Raw genomic sequence first — 17,824 nt, 5'->3', positions numbered from 1 at the left:
TATAGGGCTAATAAAAAAGGGTATCGTTTTGGGTAGGTTTTGGGGCTAAAAATGACTTTCTTCGTTACTTCATAAAACACAGATGTTACATTGGGACACGAAATAAACTCCAAGGCTTTAATTGTCAAAATTAAAAATTTAGGGGTTTAAATTGTAAAACACGCAAAACCTTAAAGTTTTTTTTTTTTTTTTTTTTTTTTTTTTTTTTTTGTAATTTGCCAAAAAAAATAAAAATAAATAGATAGCTCTCCTACAAAAGCAGAAGGAAAACCACCCCCTCAAATGGTCTGTCTGGCTTCGTTTCATATCTAGAGAGATGGGAAGTAACAAGAAGAAGGTGGGATGTGGAGGTGGAGAGGAGGGGAGATGGGAGGGGCTTAACCCAGAGGTGCTGGCTCAGATATTCGTGAGGATAGAGGCGGAGGAGAGGGTGAACACGGTGGGTCTGGTGTGCAGGTCCTGGTTGGAGGCTGTGGCTGGCCCCTACTGCTGGACCGACATCGACATCGAGCAGTGGTGCCGCAGGTCTAACCGCCCCCCTCACCTCGTCGACTCCGCTGTCAGGAAGCTCGTCCGTCGCAGCAAATGCACCTTCACCCGCCTCTCTGCTTACAAGCTCAGCGACTCTGCCTTCTCCTTCATCGCCAACTGGTATGTATACATATACGCACTCACAAGCAAACCCACTTTCATTTTGTTTTAACATAATAATATGAGCATTTAAGCAACAACGCGTTGCTTTTTATACAAGAGAAGAGATGAATGTGAGTTTGATTTTTTTTTTTTTTTTTTTAAATTTTTTTTGTGGGTGGGGGATGGTGATGCATTTGCTGCTTTGATTGTGTTAATGTTAGATGAGTTGCCCCCAATGTGGTTGATTTGCCCTGTATTCTCCGTTCATTGTTTAGAAATCAAAATTTGATATAATAGATTCAGTGTGCCATCTTTTGTATGACTCGTGAAAAAATCAAAATAAAACATAAAAGAACACCACTGGAAATTTGAATTTAATACATATCATCTCTGACATTTAGAAAATTACACGGACCCTTGTCATTGTAATTATTTAGATAGATTGAAAATATTAAACTCACACACTCTCTCTTTTCTTTATTCGTTTTACTTGCTCTTTTTTTTTTTTCCCTTTCCTTTGCTTAATTTTTTTTTGATTCCAATGTAATTTCTTCTATTTTTTTTATCAAGAGTTGTTGTCCTTTATATAAGTAAAGGGGGTTTGTGAAATGAGGCTATTAACTGTAGGATTAGGAATGTAATTTTCAAAACGTCAAGGGTGAGATGTAATTGGATCAAATCTCAGGGAGTGTCAATGTAGTTTACCCCCCCCCCCCCCCCAAAAAAAAAAAAGAAAGATCGAAAAAGCCCTTGTTACATTTGTGTGATTTTGTTTTTGCTTTTCTTTGACATATACACTGATTTTTTTGCTTAGTTTGGTTTGTGAGATATAATTGTTTCTATAGTGAGAAACAAATATGAAAGGCGATTGGCAATTTTCTTATGATTGTTGTGTGGCCCTGAGAATCTTAGTTCATTATCAAATCTTAAACCTTTTTTTTTATCTAAGTTTATGTAATGGAATGTGTTTGGAGTTCGCTTTGCTGTGTTAATCAGTAACGGTACAATTATGTTGGTTTGGATGCTCACTTTGACAATAGAATGATCACTACTCGCGAATAAACAAATAGTTTGATGGGAAGAAACCAAGTCTGGAAAGTGATGATGAAAGTACATTAGACCAGTTCCAATTAAGTATTCGTTTTTTATTGGTCTGAGGATCTTATGTTGCTTCAATTCATGTACCTTGTTTTGATTGAAATGTAGGAATATGAATTACACACAAGAAGCCAGCATGATTTATGTTTGATTTGTTACTTTAATGAATGTAAGTATGTCTGTTTGAAATGTAGGAATATGAATTACACACAAGAAGCCAGCATGATATATTTGTTTCAATTTTCAATATAACTGCTTTGAATGCTTTGAATGCTGCAGAGTTAGCTAAAATGTGGTTAATTTGCACTGTATATTTGGTTATTGGCTTGACCTAGAACTTATACATTTTGGTATTTTCAGTAAGCCGCCATGTGCGTGCATGCACAACTTTCACACGTGCTTGTTGTCTGTTTGTGTGTTTTCTTGATACTTCTATTATTTACATGTACTGAGATTTCTCTTCCATTTTGGGGCTGTTGATTTTTCTGTAAAAAATTAAAAAATTAAAGAAAAATCTCTTATAAGCAAAGTTTTCTTTTGGTCTGGTTAGAAAAAAGGAAGGAACCATCTTTGTTTCAACGTTTCCTTTGCTGGTAGAAAAAAAAGCTTCATAATCATGTATGCATGTATATTTTGATAATAAGAAACAAAGTGGAGGATGTGATGAATGAATTTTAAGCCAGTTCCAGCTACATGTTCATTTATGTCTGGCCTGAGAATTTCGTGCTGTATGAACATTGTTTTGATCGTAATAAAGAAATATGCATTCAAGAAAAGATGGCAGTAGTTTGTTTTAGTTTGTTAATTTGATGAATGTCACTCTGTTCCAATGGTAATGGTGCAGAATGGAAAGATTTTCTGTTCTTTTTTGGTTTTAATGTTATTTTTTTTATAAATATATGAATATGCCGCTCATTTCTATACATAAGTTTTGGTGGGGATTGAGAGAAAATTCAAGTAGCCTAATCTTTCAAACCTTTTATAAATATGAATTCGTACGTGACTTATGGCACTTCAGTTTATATACCTATTTTACATTCTAGTATTACATGTGATGCTTGAGAGTTAGATTGGCTGATTCATTTCTACTCAATTGGAATGAGTTGGTTTTCTTTTATTAGGATGATACCATTGTGGTTCACAATCCATTTCACCCAAAATATGTAGCATAGCTCGAGTTACTTCCTTCAGTTGCAGGAGCTCTTTGGCATTAACTAACGAGATATAACCAGTTAATTTTTAAAGCAGTGTTCAGTGGCACTGTCCTATTGTCTGAAGTGATTTTTGCATTTATAACTATGACAACATAAAGAAGTAAAACATATAACCAAGCCTCCGTGTGTATGGTTCTTTTCTTTTTCTTTTTTTCTTTTTCTTTTTCCATTACATGTATAATCGATATCATTGCATATACAGGCTGTTAAATATTTTGGGATAAAATAGGACAATGAGTTCTTGATCTTTGAAGATCAATATTCTTATTTGCTTTCTGAAAATGCTCCAAGGGAAATTATTACGTCAAAAACTATCACAAAGTTGATGTTCTTGTGACATCCATGTGTTTAACATTGTTATTCCATGAGTTAAATGTGTTGATGGTGATACAACAGTATATCAGACCGACGTAATATTTTTTTCCCTTTTCCCTGAACTTGTAGCGCGAGATATCTCAAGGTCCTGCAAATTCCTATGAGCGAGGTCACTGATAAGGTGGTTGAGAAGCATGCAGGGTCACTTGTGAATATCACTGTCTTGGACATTAGCTATTGTTTGAAGATCACATGCAAAGGCCTTACATATTTTGGAAAGAAGTGCAAGTCCCTCATTCACTTGAAACGGAACATGCCCCCACCAGAATGGAAAAATCCCACACAAGTGGTGACTTCTAAGATTGATGATTCCGAGGCAATGATCATAGCTGATACGATGACAGGCCTCCGTCATCTTCAACTTGGTTTTGGGCGTTTTGGTGACCATGGGCTTGATTCTATCCTTACCAAGTGCAAGGAACTTACCCATCTTGACATTCAAGGTTGTTGGAATGTGGAGATGGAGGGTGAACTTGAAGACAAGTGTAAGCGACTTGCAGTGTTCAAGAGCCCCTGGCTTGATGATTATGAGGATGAAGGATCTTCAGAAACTGATGGCAGTGGAGCTGATACTAGTGATCAATCATCTTCCTCAGACTCGGATTAGTTTTTGGTCCTTTCATGTTCTAGTTTTTGACTTTTCACACCGTAAATGCATGCATGATGAGATTGCGTATATGGGTATACAGTGCATATAGTACAGGAATCTTAGTCACTTCTTTCTGATGAGATACATCTTCAGGTTTGCTAAAGAAACTATAAGAATTGGTGGATATAATTATGTCATTATAGGAAGATGGAGCTGGGAACTGGCTATCTAAAGTTAGTCTTTTTATATTTTGACTTGAGCATTATATGTTTGTACATGATGGAAAATGGTTTGCTTTCTTGTTCATTTTGTATGTTGCTTTCTTGAAGTGTTTCTTCGGCGCTTAAGTATGTTCATGCTTGAATAATTTGACTGCATTTCAGAAAAAGCCAAATAAAGTAACCGTTTTTTCTTCTTAATATTTTTCCTTGTAACTTCCATAGAATCATTTAACTTTCAAAATCATATGTATGGCCTTCCTATATAGAGTCAATTCATGTTGCAAATGTTATGCATTAGATGCCAGTTGTATCAGTTCTTATTACAGGATCTAAAGCTGCAAGTTAGGTAAATTGTTGTTCGACAAAGAGAACTCTTTTTTCTGTTTTTGACAATTCATTGGTGCAAAAATGTTTTGGAATACTCAACACCAGTGTTTTTATGTCAGAATGATCAACTACTGTCTCTATGTTTGGCCTACCATGAATCCATTATTGACTCTATTCATCTGATTGACATTCCTATTAGATGTGGTTCAACCCTGCAAGCTGCAGGAAAGCATACCTCAGAGATGTTGCTGTAGTTACACTTGATTGAGTTAATTAATGCATGTTATTTCAACATCTAGTAATGTTGGCGCTAGGAGATTTATCAGAGATGGTTCACCTTAAACGGGCACTAACTTAGATTTGTACTGGCACCAGCGCAATGAAAAAACACTTGCTTTCAAGTTATTTTCATAGAGATGCCTCAAAATTATGTTGACTGTTATAACAATGTTAATGGAGCTTGAATTTTAAGTTTCATATTCAACCAACAAACAACATTTCAAGACCAAGGGGTTGGCCTGGTGGATGAGGAGCTCCCTTACCAAGCGTGATGCCCAGGTTCGATTCTTACTACAGTGAACTAATATTTTTTAGTGATATGGATTATCATTATATGTTGTACGGAGGAAATGCCTATCATATGGTCTAGTTCCATAGGAAGATTCTACCACTGCCACTGTTACTCTGTTTCACCAAACTAAACCAGTGGTACTGGAATTCAAACTGCTGCAACATCCTGGTGAACAAAGGCTACTGTGACATGTATTAAGAAACTTGTCACAGGAACTCTGGCTTGCATAATCACTGTGGTAACTATTTGTGGGATCTCTTTCTGGACAAATTTGATTTTGTGCTATCACAAGAAAAAGAAAAATACTAATTTTTCTCTGCTTTAGTGACTGGTCTATCAACCTTCAATGCTTCATTTTCTCTATATTTTCTCTTCTATTTTTTCTGGTTTTGGAAGAGTCATTGAATACCTTCATTTCTTTCAGTGTTCTGTGTTTTAAGTCCCAGAATATCCATGCTCAGTACATTATGATACCCCAAATCCAGTAGTTAGTATGCAGCATATCTTCCTGAAGTGTTTTTTTTTTATTATTTGGAGAGAGTATAAATATGTATTTCGATAAGCTGGATTCACAACCTATCAAAGGTATCCTATATATTCCTAATTTTCATAGCCACCATGGCGATTATTTTAAGGGGGACAAATCTCTTGGGACACAACTGTTTTGGCATTTTAGGAACAAATGGGAAATGAACAAATTTTGTTATGTTTTGAATGCTTTTTCTTTCAATTAAACTTTATATAGTTTGCTTGCTCAGATCTTCTCTTTATTTCCCCTTCCCATTTTACAGTTTTGACGGAGGTGTCATTGAGTACCTATACATCTTTTCATATGTTGGAAATAAGTTTAACTCATATTACTTTGGTGTCTGAAAAGGTAGTACAAAGATCTTATAACTTTTCGTCTTTTCATGGTTCTCTCTGGCAAGAAATTAGACAATCAAGATAATTTTATAATGTCAGACACCAAATATGAATACCATTGATAAACATGGATGTATTTGCCAGGGGAAAAATCTTAGGAGGTGATAGATTTAGACATTGATTGTGTAAACTCACATTTTGGATTCATATAGTCTAGTTTTACATTGTTAATATATAATATACACTAAATAGGTTAATATATATTATACACACATTGTATGATGTTGTATGCTGTAAAGTCCAAACACCAATGCTGTTGTATGCTGTAAAGTCCAAACACCACTCACACACTTTCATCATTGCACATAACTTTTGTCTTCTCCTTTCGGTGCTTCCTCTATAAATAAGCATCACTCTTGTAACTAATTCAGACAATTGAATACAACATACATTCATTCAGTCTCTCCTTTTTCTCTCTCTCTCTCTATAAAACTATCATGGTATCAGAGCCCAGCTATACATTTCTGGCAATCTTGGTTTTTGGTACTTAGTCCTGTACACAGTGGCACTACACCAAACAACTCGGAATCTCCTCACGATTCCAACGGCACCACGCCCGTCCTCAGAAACACTTCCACGCGCCCACACGCGCCGCATTTGTCCTCGGTGCGCCACCACTTCTGCCACTACTCTCACACGCACCATCTGTTGCTGCTCACGTCTACCACGCGCCCACACGCGCCCACACGTCCGCGTCTAACGTCAGCCTTGCTTCTTGGGTGCGCCGCGCCTGCTATTGTGCGCCTCACGTGCGCTGCTCCACTATTGTGCACCCGCGTGCGCCAAACTTGCTCCCATGCGCCGTGCTCCTTCTGCTAACGTGTCCCTCACTGCACTTTGCTAACGTGCGCCGCTGACATCATTTTTAGCCTCTGTTGACGTCATCTCTGCACAGCACACCTTTCCTAGTTATTTTTGACCTTCCGGACTCACTGGTACACTCTGTTTTACCTAATTTTGTTCCTACAGGTCTGCTCCTATTTATTTCGCCCTATTCACCTATTATTATGGATCGTCATGATGCCTTCCATCCCATTTCCGTTATTTTGAATGGTTTTAACTATGTTCTGTGGGCCCAAGCCATGTCTTCCTTCCTCAAAGGAAAGAAGCTCTGGCGAATTATCGCCGAGGATGTGACCCAACCGGTGAAAGACACTGATGCAACTACTGCTACTACTGCTACTGCTACATATGAAGACCGACTTGAGGAATGGGACAGTAAGAATTACCAAATCATTACCTGGTTTCGCAATACCTCTGTTACCTCTATCAGTCTTCAGTTTGGTCGCTTTCAGCTTGACTCTGTCACTGCTCCTGCAAAAGACATCTGGGATTTTTTGAAAGAACAATACCAGACTACTGGTCTAGCCCATCAATATCAACTACAGAGCCAACTTCACCGCATGCGCTAAGAATCTAGTCAGTCCATTAATGACTTTCTGTCTCAAATGTATTCTGTTTGGGACCAGCTTGCTCTTTCAGAACCGACTTGGCCTCACCGAGAAGATGCTGGTTTATTTACTATCTATCATAATCAGCAACGGTTGGTGCACTTTCTCATGGCTCTCACTTCCTCTTTTGAGCCCGTCCGTGGTTCTCTGCTTCATCGCCATCCATTGCCCACTCTTGAACAAGCTATTTCTGAGTTTCTCTCAGAGGAGACTTGTCTCGGTACTCCCCAAACTCATCATGTGGACTCTGTTCTTGCCACTCCTCCGTACCGACCATCATTTACCCAACGGACCACTGCCTGCCTCTATTGTCAGAATCGGGGCCTTCATTCAACACATCTCCTGGTCAATTGCCCTGTCAGAACCTGCTGATACTGCAACAAACTTAGTCCTGGTCATCTGCAACAGGATTGTTTTCGCAATCCATCCCGCTCATCCTCCACTAGCCACTCCTTTCGCGGTGGTTCTTCCCGGGGGAGCTTTCATCGTTCCGGGAATCAGTCTCATCACACTGCTACTGCTTCCGGGAATCAGTCGCATCACACTACTGCTGCTGCCTCTGAGGGTTTCTCTGAGTCACCTGCTTCGTCTACCCCTCTTTTTACTCAAACAGATGTAGAGGCCATGTTCAAACACCTCCTCTCCCCTGGTACACCTCTTTCTACTGCTTTGTCTGTGATCCCAGGTAACTCTTCTTGGTATTTTGACTCAGCCTGTTGTAATCATATGACCTCCAGCTCTACTATATTTTCTTCCATCTCTTCTTCTCCTCATATTCCCTCAATTCATACTGCTCTCATGTCTGTCCGTCATGTTGGTACTGTTTCCACTTCTTCTTTATCTTTATCTCAAGTTTATCATATCCATGCTCTCACCTTAAACCTTATTTCTATTGGCCAATTATGTGAACTTGGTCTAACTATCACATTTTCTGCTACTGAGTGTTTGGTGCAGGACCCTCGGACGGGGCAGACTATTGGGATCGGCCGTAAGCACGGACGTCTCTATGAACTCATTCACCTTCATGTTCCTAACTCTCCTCAAATCGCTGCTCCTACATCTGCTTCCTCATTATCTCTTTTTCATCTTTGGCATTGTCGCTTAGGGCATATTTCTGTTAATCGCTTAAAGTCTTTGGTTTCTAGTGGACAATTGGGTCATGTAATTCCAGATAATTTCGATTGTATACCCTGTCAACTTGCCAAACAACCTGCTTTATCATTCAATAAAAGTACTTCTGTTTCCCATGCACCTTTTGATCTTATACATTCGGATATTTGGGGCCCCTCTCCTACTACTACTATGGGGGGATCTCGTTATTTTGTTGTTTTTATTGATGATTTTTCCCGGTTTACTTGGCTTTTTCTCATGAAAACTCGGTCTGAACTTAAACACCTTTATTATAGCTTTGCCCAAATGGTCCACACCCAATTTTCAAAAACCATCAAACTTTTTCGCTCTGACAATGCTATGGAATATCGAGATTCAAATTTCCTTTCCTTTTTTTTCAGCATCATGGTACACTGTCTCATCGTTCCTGTGCTGGCACGTCCCAGCAAAATGGCCGTGCTGAACGCAAACATCGGCATATTCTTGACACTACTCGCGCTCTCCTTCTCTCTTCTTCCTGCCCTGAAAACTTTTGGGGGGAAGCTGCCCTCACTGTTGTCTACACTATCAATTGTGCTCCTAACCCTGTCATCCATAATCAAACTCCTTTTGAACGTCTGCATGGCACTCCCCCTCCATACACCAATCTTCGGGTCTTTACTCTGCCTGCTTTGTTCTGCTTCAATCCCATGAACACACCAAACTTGAACCTCGTTCTTTGTTGCTTTCCTGGGTATAGAATTGAACATAAAGGCTTTCGCTGTTGGGATCCTCTCTCTAAACGTCTTCGTATCTCCCGCCATGTCATTTTTTGGGAGCACAAAATGTTTTCCTCCTTATCCTCCTTTCACTTACCCGCACTTTCCACTAATATACTGTTTACTAATCCCTCCATCGATCTCTTCTCTGATGATTTTGATACAGGTTCCTCCTTCATCGAGACGCCCTTGTTCACTCCTGATCCCGTCCAGACTACTCTTCCTGAAGGTCCACCTCTCACTACACCACCTCCTTCTCTACCGGTTCTTCCTCCCATCGATCCTCCTACGGGTCGACCACACCGGGTAACTCAACCTCCTATCCATCTTCGTGATTATATTGTTGGATCTGCTGCCTTTTCTACTTATGAACCTACCTCCTATCGTGAGGCCTGTACTAATCCTCTTTGGCAGCAAGCTATGACTGATGAACTCCAGGCTTTGGACAAAACTCATACTTGGGATCTTGTTGATCTTCCTCCTGGCAAAACTGCGATTGGTTGCAAATGGGTTTACAAAATCAAGACTCATTCTGATGGCTCTATTGAATACTACAAAGCTCGTCTTGTTGCCAAGGGCTTCAACCAGGAATATGGTATTGATTATGGGGAGACCTTCTCCCCTGTTGCTCGGCTTACCTCTGTTCGCAGTTTACTTGCTGTTGCTGCTGCTTGTCACTGGGAGCTCTTTCAGATGGATGTCAAAAATGCTTTCCTCAATGGTAATCTTCTTGAGGAGGTCTACATGCAACCTCCACTTGGGTCCATTTTTCAACCTCATAAGGTTTGCAAACTACAGCGTGCTCTTTACGGCCTCAAGCAAGCGCCCCGAGCTTGGTTTGCTAAATTCAGTTCTACCATTCATGACTTCGGGTTCACCTCTAGCTCCTATGACTCTGCTCTGTTTATCCGGACTACTCCTCATGGTACCACTCTTCTCCTTCTATATGTGGATGATATGATTATCACTGGTAATGATGCAGCTGGTATTCTCCACCTCAAACGTTTTCTTCACCGTCAATTTGAAATGAAGGACCTTGGTACTCTTAACTACTTCCTAGGCCTTGAGGTCTCTCATGATTCTACTGGTTCCTATTTGTCACAGGCCAAATATGCATCCGATCTTCTGGCTCGTGCTGGTCTTACTGATTGTAAAACTACCTCTACTCCGGTTGATCCTCAGATTCGTCTCACTCCTCTCGGATGCTACTCTTTATCGCCAGCTCGTCAGTAGTCTTGTCTATCTCACAGTGACTCGTTCTGACATTGCCTATGCTGTTCACATTGTTAGTCAATACATGTTGGCTCCTCGCACTCCCCACTATACGGCTCTCCTCCACATCCTTCGCTACCTCAAAGGCACTATGTTCCATCGCCTTCACTACTCTGCTTCCTCCTCTCTTAAACTGCGTGCCTTTTCTGATGCTGATTGGGCTGAGCATCCTACGGACCGACGCTCCACCACGGGCTTCTGCTTTTTCTTAGGGGATTCTCTTCTTACTTGGCGTAGCAAGAAACAGTCCCTCACTGCCCGCTCTAGTACCGAAGCTAAATACCGAGCTCTTGCTGATATTACTCAGGAGCTTCTCTGGCTTCGTTGGCTCCTCACTGATCTGGGTGTGTCCTCTTCTGGGGCTACCTCTCTCTATTGTGACAATCAAAGTGCCATTCAGATTGCTCACAATGATGTTTTTCATGATCGCACAAAGCATATTGAGACTGATTGTCATTTCATTCGACAGCATGTTACAGTGGTACTGTTCATCTTCTCCCTATTGCTTCTGTCGATCATCCTGTTGATATTTTCACCAAGGCTCATCCTCATGGTCGCTTCTATGATCTTGTTTCCAAACTCAACTTGGTGGATGCCTACCCTCCTTAAGTTTGCGGGGGGCTGTTAATATATAATATACACTAAATAGGTTAATATATATTATACACACATTGTATGTTGTTGTATGCTGTAAAGTCCAAACACCATTCACACACTTTCATCATTGCACATAACTTTTGTCTTCTTCTTTCGGTGCTTCCTCTATAAATAAGCATCACTCTTGTAACTAATTCAGACAATTGAATACAACATACATTCATTCAGCCTCTCCTTTTTCTCTCTCTCTATAAAACTATCATACACAATGAAAGAAATAAACCTCATCTATATGTCATCCAGATTGATTATAATCATGGGCGGAGATACTGTATCAGTAGTGGTGTCAAGGGACACCACTCTCTTGAATTTCTTTTTAAGCAAATATAAAAATTTACCCAAAAATGAAATTATAGCACATCCAATTCTTGACTACAACTTCATTTAATTTGATTCCAAATTTAAATAAAAAATCTACTTTGATATGAACTACTTCAATTTGTCATCAAATTTTTCACAAATTTTTTAAAAAAATTTGCCTCTTGTCTCAAATCTTCATTTTCATCAAATTTGCTGGAAAAAAAATTCATCTCCATTGTTTTATCTATTCAAATTTTAATCAAATTGAAATTCGATAAAAATTTTGATAAATTCTCAATTTGATGAAAAAAAAATTCTCCCTTTAATTTGATAAACATTTGATGAAATGATTTTTTTTTTTTTTTTTTATGTTTTGAATAGACATTTGATAAAATGATTGAAGATAGCTTTTGAGCATTTTATCATCAAATTTAAATTTGATGAAAAAATGATAAAAGATTGGAGATGCACTTCAAGAAACAATAAAGAATTGTTATTCCCATTCTACCAATGACAACTAAAACTGTGAAAAATCTTTCCTTGCGATGCAATTTATGAAGAATTAAATGAGTAATTTTTTCCCCTTAAATTATTATGTGGATAGATATATGGAGAAAAATGTGTTTTGAAAAAAGTAAAAATCCCCTAGATATTGATTTGTGATTATATATCAATTTTGTGCAGTAAATAACAATCCCAATCAAACAGTCAAGACAAATCGACACAACAATTTTACGTGGAAAAACCACAATTGGAGCTCCTCCAATTGTGATAAAAAAAATCACGAGCAAAAACCACAAAATAATCCACTAAGAAGACATAAAGGAATTACACAGGTGTACTCTCAATTACCTAGCAAATCCACATCCGAATCGAACTGACCCCTATGTGCCTCTTTCATCTCGTCTTCATCTCGGAATTGTCTTGTACAATATTGAATCCACAACGCCGATGTCAAATCCACGCCGATGAACCACTCCAAAATCCACCAAAAGCTTCAGGCCCAAATTCCTCGGAATCCATCGAAGAACAACTCTCTCTTTTGTGAATAAAATAAAATAAATGAACAAACCCTTTGATATAATCCACTCAATTCATGATATAAACTCTCACAGATATCAAAAGAAACAAGCAAAGAAGTTTCAGATAGAAACCCTAATACCTAAGAAGAAGATTTGGAAGCTGTAAACCTAAAAACGGACTGAAACACATATTTATAGAAAATAGAGCCGCAATCTCCGCTCGAGTAGAAGAATGCTCGAGCAGCAAGAATGGCCGCTCAAGTGGAAAAAAATAACTCCCAGTACTTTTGCAGGCGAGTAAAACTTCTGAAAGGTCGCAATCTCCGCTTGAGTGCAGAAATGGCCGCTCGAGCGGAAAAATAACTTCGATTGCAATTTTTCTTTTTGCTTCGAGGGTGTTGCCCCTCGACCCCGCTTAGGCACTACCCCAGACCCGCCAAGGGGCGCTGCCCCCTGGATCCCCGCGAGCTGACCAGGCAGCTCGATTCCCGACATAGCCAACGAAGTGGCAAACATGAAATAATTAACTTTTGAAACATCTCTTTACAAGGCACAATTCAGGTTGGATTCGCATCTAAAACTCAAAGACTTACTGAAATAAAAGATCGAATACAATTACAATTGAAAGAAGTTTTTTCAAACAGAATTGCCAAGAATAAAAACCTAACATGTTTGATAGCTTTAAGTAACAAGGTTATCTTATAGCGATTTCAAAAATAGAAACTTACCATGAACAATTATGTAAGAGTAGATTTTTGTTGAAGCAATAGTATTAATGTCTCAATTTTTGTTTTTTTTGTAATTTAACAAGTTTAAATTACACTTGCCAGTGAAGCTCATCTAAAGGAGGCCCCATTTTGATCCCAATTTGGTAATGAGCATTCTGAATCAAAGCTGAGATCCTTCAAGCTTCTGTTTGATTTTAACGGACCCGGAAGACGTTTCAAGCATGGAGATCTCTGTTGAAAGCCACCGAGATTGACAGAAGATATAGGAGGGAGCTTATGCTTACAAGGAGAATTGGTGTCAGAACAAGCATCTAAATTTACACCCCTTAGCCTTGGTGAGCTCATTGACCGTGCTTTCGCCTTGGCAGATTCAGTGGCAGCCATGTAAGTTGGAACAACAGGAGAGCTTGCAAAATCGTTGTCATCTCCGACAGAGAGTTGTTTCTTATGAACAAATGATCTTTTTGGAGCAGATATTGGAGGATCCAACTCCTCTTTGTAATATTGTTTCTGGGAATTTCTCGGTTTGAATTGTCCTCCGTGTTGCTCCCTGATTCTTGCATTTGAAGGGAAAACTGTGTCTGAATTTTTAGACAATTGAGTGTCCACCCATTGTTCTAACCAGTATCTCCATCTTCCATTGACCTTGTTGTGTTCTGATTCTGTGGACCTCTGAATTTTTTTGCTTTCCTGAGTAAATAACCAAGTAGGGGAAACTAAATGTGAAATGACAAAAAAAATAAAGCTACCAAACTTACTCGCTGACTCAACGAGTATTCTTTTATCCTTTCTCTCTTGATGGCAGCCTCTCTCTTGCTTAAGAACATGCCATTTGCTTCATCTTTTGACAGTATGCTATCGTCCCACCTTCTCTGACTGTTTGAATCAATCTGCAAATTCAGATATTGTGCTTTCTATTTAATTAAGACAACAAAATAGAAGAATGAAACATTAATAAATTTTAAAACCATTTGTTTTTTCAAAATGTTATGATGGAACCAAAAGATTAAGAAAAGAGGATTAAAGGCAAAGACCTGCAGTGAAATTTGTCTTCTGACTGTCTGTTTATAGGGGTGATGTTACTGTACACAATCCCAAAAGGGTGTGTGTGATATGCCAAGTTACAACTCATTGTGGTCCTAGTTATGAAATAAGTGGCCTAAACACCACTTTCTCGGCCTAAACACCACTTTCTGCCATACTCAGAACGACTTTAGGTCATACCTAAATTAGTGAGTCATAGCCAACACCACATGGTGTTTGTACTTGATGAATTCCGCACAGATAATAGAACATTGTCCTAAGGTTTTCATTTACGCTATGTCTAGTTGAGAAATTTGGGAAAGGATTTTAAAAGGAAAAATGAAAAGAAAGATCATATTTTACTTAATTTCACACACTTTTTTCTTTTTTTTTTTTCTAAATTCTTTTTCAAATTCCCCGACCAAATACAGCGTTAAGCAATCTGACAGTCAAAGAGCCTGCGAAACAAAGATTAGTGAGACTGGCCAACTAGGGTGTGCTTGGAAAGCCACTCTATGCTCAATTCAGAAAGAGAAGCTAGGTAGAGAGAGAAAGCAAGTTGCGATTTTGTATGCTTAGCTTACAGAGAAGATGAAACCCCCTTTTTATAGAAGCTTTCATGACCCCAAAAAAAATTCCTAAAACCCCAAGATAACTCATAATATACAAAGATCCAAGAAATTCTAAAACGGGCTGAAATAGACCAAATACCAAAAAACTGGGTAGAATCTAGCTAGTTTGCCAACGGGTTTTAGACACAATTCGGATTGAATTCAAGACATGCACATGCATGCCTACAACACAAAATAACTTGATGTAGGCAAAGAAGCCAGAAGAAGCTAACTAGCTAGCTGGGGTAGCACCAAAACATGAAAAAAAGAAAGAATCAAAAAATGAACGCATTCATTATTATTACTATTTGGTTTTTGCACTGACCTTGATTAGGTTGTCATTGAAATTAAAACCCTGCAACTCTTTGTTCTCATGAAAAGTATTCCAAGTCCCTTCCACCATTTGAAGTTTCTTTGCAGAGACCTGTGACTGGAAACTTACCATGGACTGCAAGCACTTAAGAGTGGCGATAGCTTGGCGCCTCACTGCACGTCCTCTAATAATCGCTTGAAGCCTCACTAATCCCTTCAATGCTCGTAAAGCTTTTCTTGCCTGCAAATACATCACTCCTACATTAATACGACACGAGGCAAAAATAAATTACATAAGTTTTTCAATTGAAATAGAGAAGTAGTGTTATCTAGAAATTGAATGGTTTCAATCCACAAAATAGTACATAAAAATAAAATAAAAAGACGGCAGAACAATACAAAAATATGCATGGTTTTTCAATACGCCTACGCTACAAAGGAGCGGAGAAAAAATAAGAATTATGGAGCTCAGAATTATGGAAGCTCTGGACGTCTGGTGGGACTTTCTAGAGCCTAAGGCTCTGGAAGCTCTGGAGCCTATGCCTCTAGAAGCTCTGGACGTTCGATGGGACTTTCCAGAGCCATACGCTCTGTTTGGTGAAGCTCTGGAAAGTTCATTCCAGAACTTCATTTGAACATAATGTTTGTTTAGGATTTTCAAAAATTAATTCTACACTCACTTTTGAAAACGCGGTCGGAGGCGGAAAAAATTTGGATTATCGGTCGTCTCACCGGATGTCTGGCCAGTTGACCGGGACAGTGATTTTTTTTTTTTTTTTTTTTTTTTTTTTTGCAATTGACACGTGTTAATTTTTATATATTCAATAAAAAATATTTTCCGAATTTTTAAATTTTTTTTATGAGTTTTAATAGAATTTTGAGTTGTGTATTTAGTTATGAGTTATAAGTTTTGTATCAAATATCATATGTCACATCAAAAATTCCTAACTCAATTCAAAACTCTTTTCAAAACTCTTTCACCAAATAAATTTTCTACACTCAAATCATAATTCCAAAGCTCATAAACTTAAAATACAACTCTATTCTCAAATCATATTTAAAAAACTCTACCAAAGGTAACCTATATTTTTACCAGTTAATCCAAGGGAGAGCTTATCCGGGGACTGTATATCCCAGCCCTTTCCCTAGGGACTGTTAATCTAATCTCCAAAATTTTCAACCGAACAATAGATTACTCAATATGTTGGGCATGGAATCCAATCCCCCATTCCAATTCCTTCAAACAAACACCCCCTAAATACTTCCACAACTTCGGACTAGGGACCAGACAGGTATGGATGCCTTAACCCTGCCTTGGTTTTTAAAAAAAAATAAAAAATCTCAATCAAATCTAAGTGTACAGTAAAGTATTTATCACAACAAGAAGGATTTGAACAAACAAACTCACAAGATAACCCCGAAAGGCAGTTTGAATTTTGGTGGCAGCAAGATCTGGAATCCCATTCTGACATTGTTGAATTGATTGAGGTGCATTGGCTTGACTGTTAATGCCTGAAACTGAAAATTCTTCAATTTCAGTGAGCCGAACAACCTCAGCGGCAACCTGTGCAGCTGCAAAAGCAACTTCAGCAGCCACAACAGTTGCAGCATGCTTGCTCTGCTCTTCCTCTTCCTCTGCTTTACTCAGTGGGCTTTCACTTGACAGTGACAGTGACAGTGACACTGGTGCTGGTGCTGAAATTGATGCCAATCTTTTCTTCTTCATCCTTACCAATCCCCATCGCCTTCTCTTCTCCTACAAACACCCATTTACATTATAAACTAGTACAATTAATTGATCAAAGAATCTAAAAATATACATATATATACCTTTTCTGGTTTTGAATGTGTCTTTGCAATGAAGAACCTCTTTAGTAGACTGAAGCAACTCTTCTTTGCCATGTATAGGACCACCACTTCAGCTGATCAAATGTCAATAAAACTTTAAAGAGAAAAATGGGTTTTCATAATTGGTACCTAAACAATATGGAAAGAACAAAATGGTGACTTGAAAAGAGTAATCCAATTGCCAAATTTGAATAAATATAATAATCACCTCATAGGAAAAGCTTTTTGGAAACTGGGGTACTACTTTTATCGAATTCAGGAAAAAAGTAGCCTTTTTAACATCAGAAAACCATTGTTTATAGCATCATATTCAATAAATGGTGGATCGAAGAACTTTTCATCACAGTTTGGATTGAAAAGCAGTTTTTTATTATTTTTTTCTTCTCAAAGAACTGAATTCTCTAACACTCACAAAATGGTTCGTCAGATGCAAAATGGGTTTATGTTTTTTCACATGTTCAATAATTCATGAATGATTCTCATCTTTTTCATTATTTGAAAAATCTGCTCAGCACGTGGACGTTCCAAATTTTTTACATGAATATACATTTTTATAATTAGAAAGTATATGAGTTATTATTATTATTATTATTGTAATTGATAACCCCATGAATCAGTTAAAATTTAGACAGAAACATAAGAAAATTCTCATAATTAATATCGATTACAAGCTCTAATTTGCATCCAAAAAAACAACAAAACTAACCCGGAAATGAGTCAGCTAATTATTTTATCACACGTTTGTTTGGGATTTTAGTATCTATTAATTTGAAAATAGCG

At 38.2% G+C, this 17,824-nt stretch overlaps 2 protein-coding genes across 2 annotated transcripts; one reads left to right on the top strand and one right to left on the bottom strand.

Annotated features, from left to right (window-relative positions):
- Nucleotides 1-200: 200 nt before the first annotated feature.
- On the top strand, nucleotides 201-4,328 carry LOC145819692 (F-box protein FBW2-like). The gene is made up of 2 exons (XM_082913598.1): nucleotides 201-651; nucleotides 3,390-4,328. Exons 1-2 carry the CDS (start codon nucleotides 317-319, stop codon nucleotides 3,925-3,927), a joined length of 873 nt encoding a protein of 290 aa, XP_082769724.1. The 5' UTR covers nucleotides 201-316; the 3' UTR covers nucleotides 3,928-4,328.
- An 8,935-nt stretch (nucleotides 4,329-13,263) lies between these two features.
- Nucleotides 13,264-17,390, bottom strand: LOC114313804 (protein IQ-DOMAIN 11). The gene is made up of 6 exons (XM_082913597.1): nucleotides 17,253-17,390; nucleotides 17,027-17,118; nucleotides 16,605-16,952; nucleotides 15,210-15,437; nucleotides 14,009-14,140; nucleotides 13,264-13,922 (listed from the first exon to the last, which is right to left on the bottom strand). The coding sequence occupies exons 2-6, from the start codon at nucleotides 17,096-17,098 to the stop codon at nucleotides 13,359-13,361; spliced, it is 1,344 nt and encodes a 447-aa protein (XP_082769723.1). The 5' UTR covers nucleotides 17,099-17,118; nucleotides 17,253-17,390; the 3' UTR covers nucleotides 13,264-13,358.
- Nucleotides 17,391-17,824: the final 434 nt, after the last annotated feature.

This window comes from Camellia sinensis, chromosome 2, assembly GCF_055761805.1.
Source record: "Camellia sinensis isolate YWXY chromosome 2, ASM5576180v1, whole genome shotgun sequence".
Taxonomy (NCBI): Eukaryota; Viridiplantae; Streptophyta; class Magnoliopsida; order Ericales; family Theaceae; genus Camellia; species Camellia sinensis.
Note: the sequence above shows the minus strand (reverse complement) of the source record. Positions and strands in the feature narration are given on the sequence as shown.

Excerpts from the sequence above, each read along its gene's own strand:
- LOC145819692 (XM_082913598.1), top strand. The coding sequence starts at position 317 with ATGGGAAGTAACAAGAAGAAGGTGGGATGTGGAGGTGGAGAGGAGGGG. Across the intron at positions 652-3,389 it reads TTCTCCTTCATCGCCAACTG|CGCGAGATATCTCAAGGTCC; the intron begins GTATGTATACAT and ends CTGAACTTGTAG.
- LOC114313804 (XM_082913597.1), bottom strand. The coding sequence starts at position 17,098 with ATGGCAAAGAAGAGTTGCTTCAGTCTACTAAAGAGGTTCTTCATTGCA. Across the intron at positions 16,953-17,026 it reads CACATTCAAAACCAGAAAAG|GAGAAGAGAAGGCGATGGGG; the intron begins GTATATATATGT and ends GGGTGTTTGTAG. Across the intron at positions 13,923-14,008 it reads AATACTCGTTGAGTCAGCGA|AGGTCCACAGAATCAGAACA; the intron begins GTAAGTTTGGTA and ends AAAAAAATTCAG.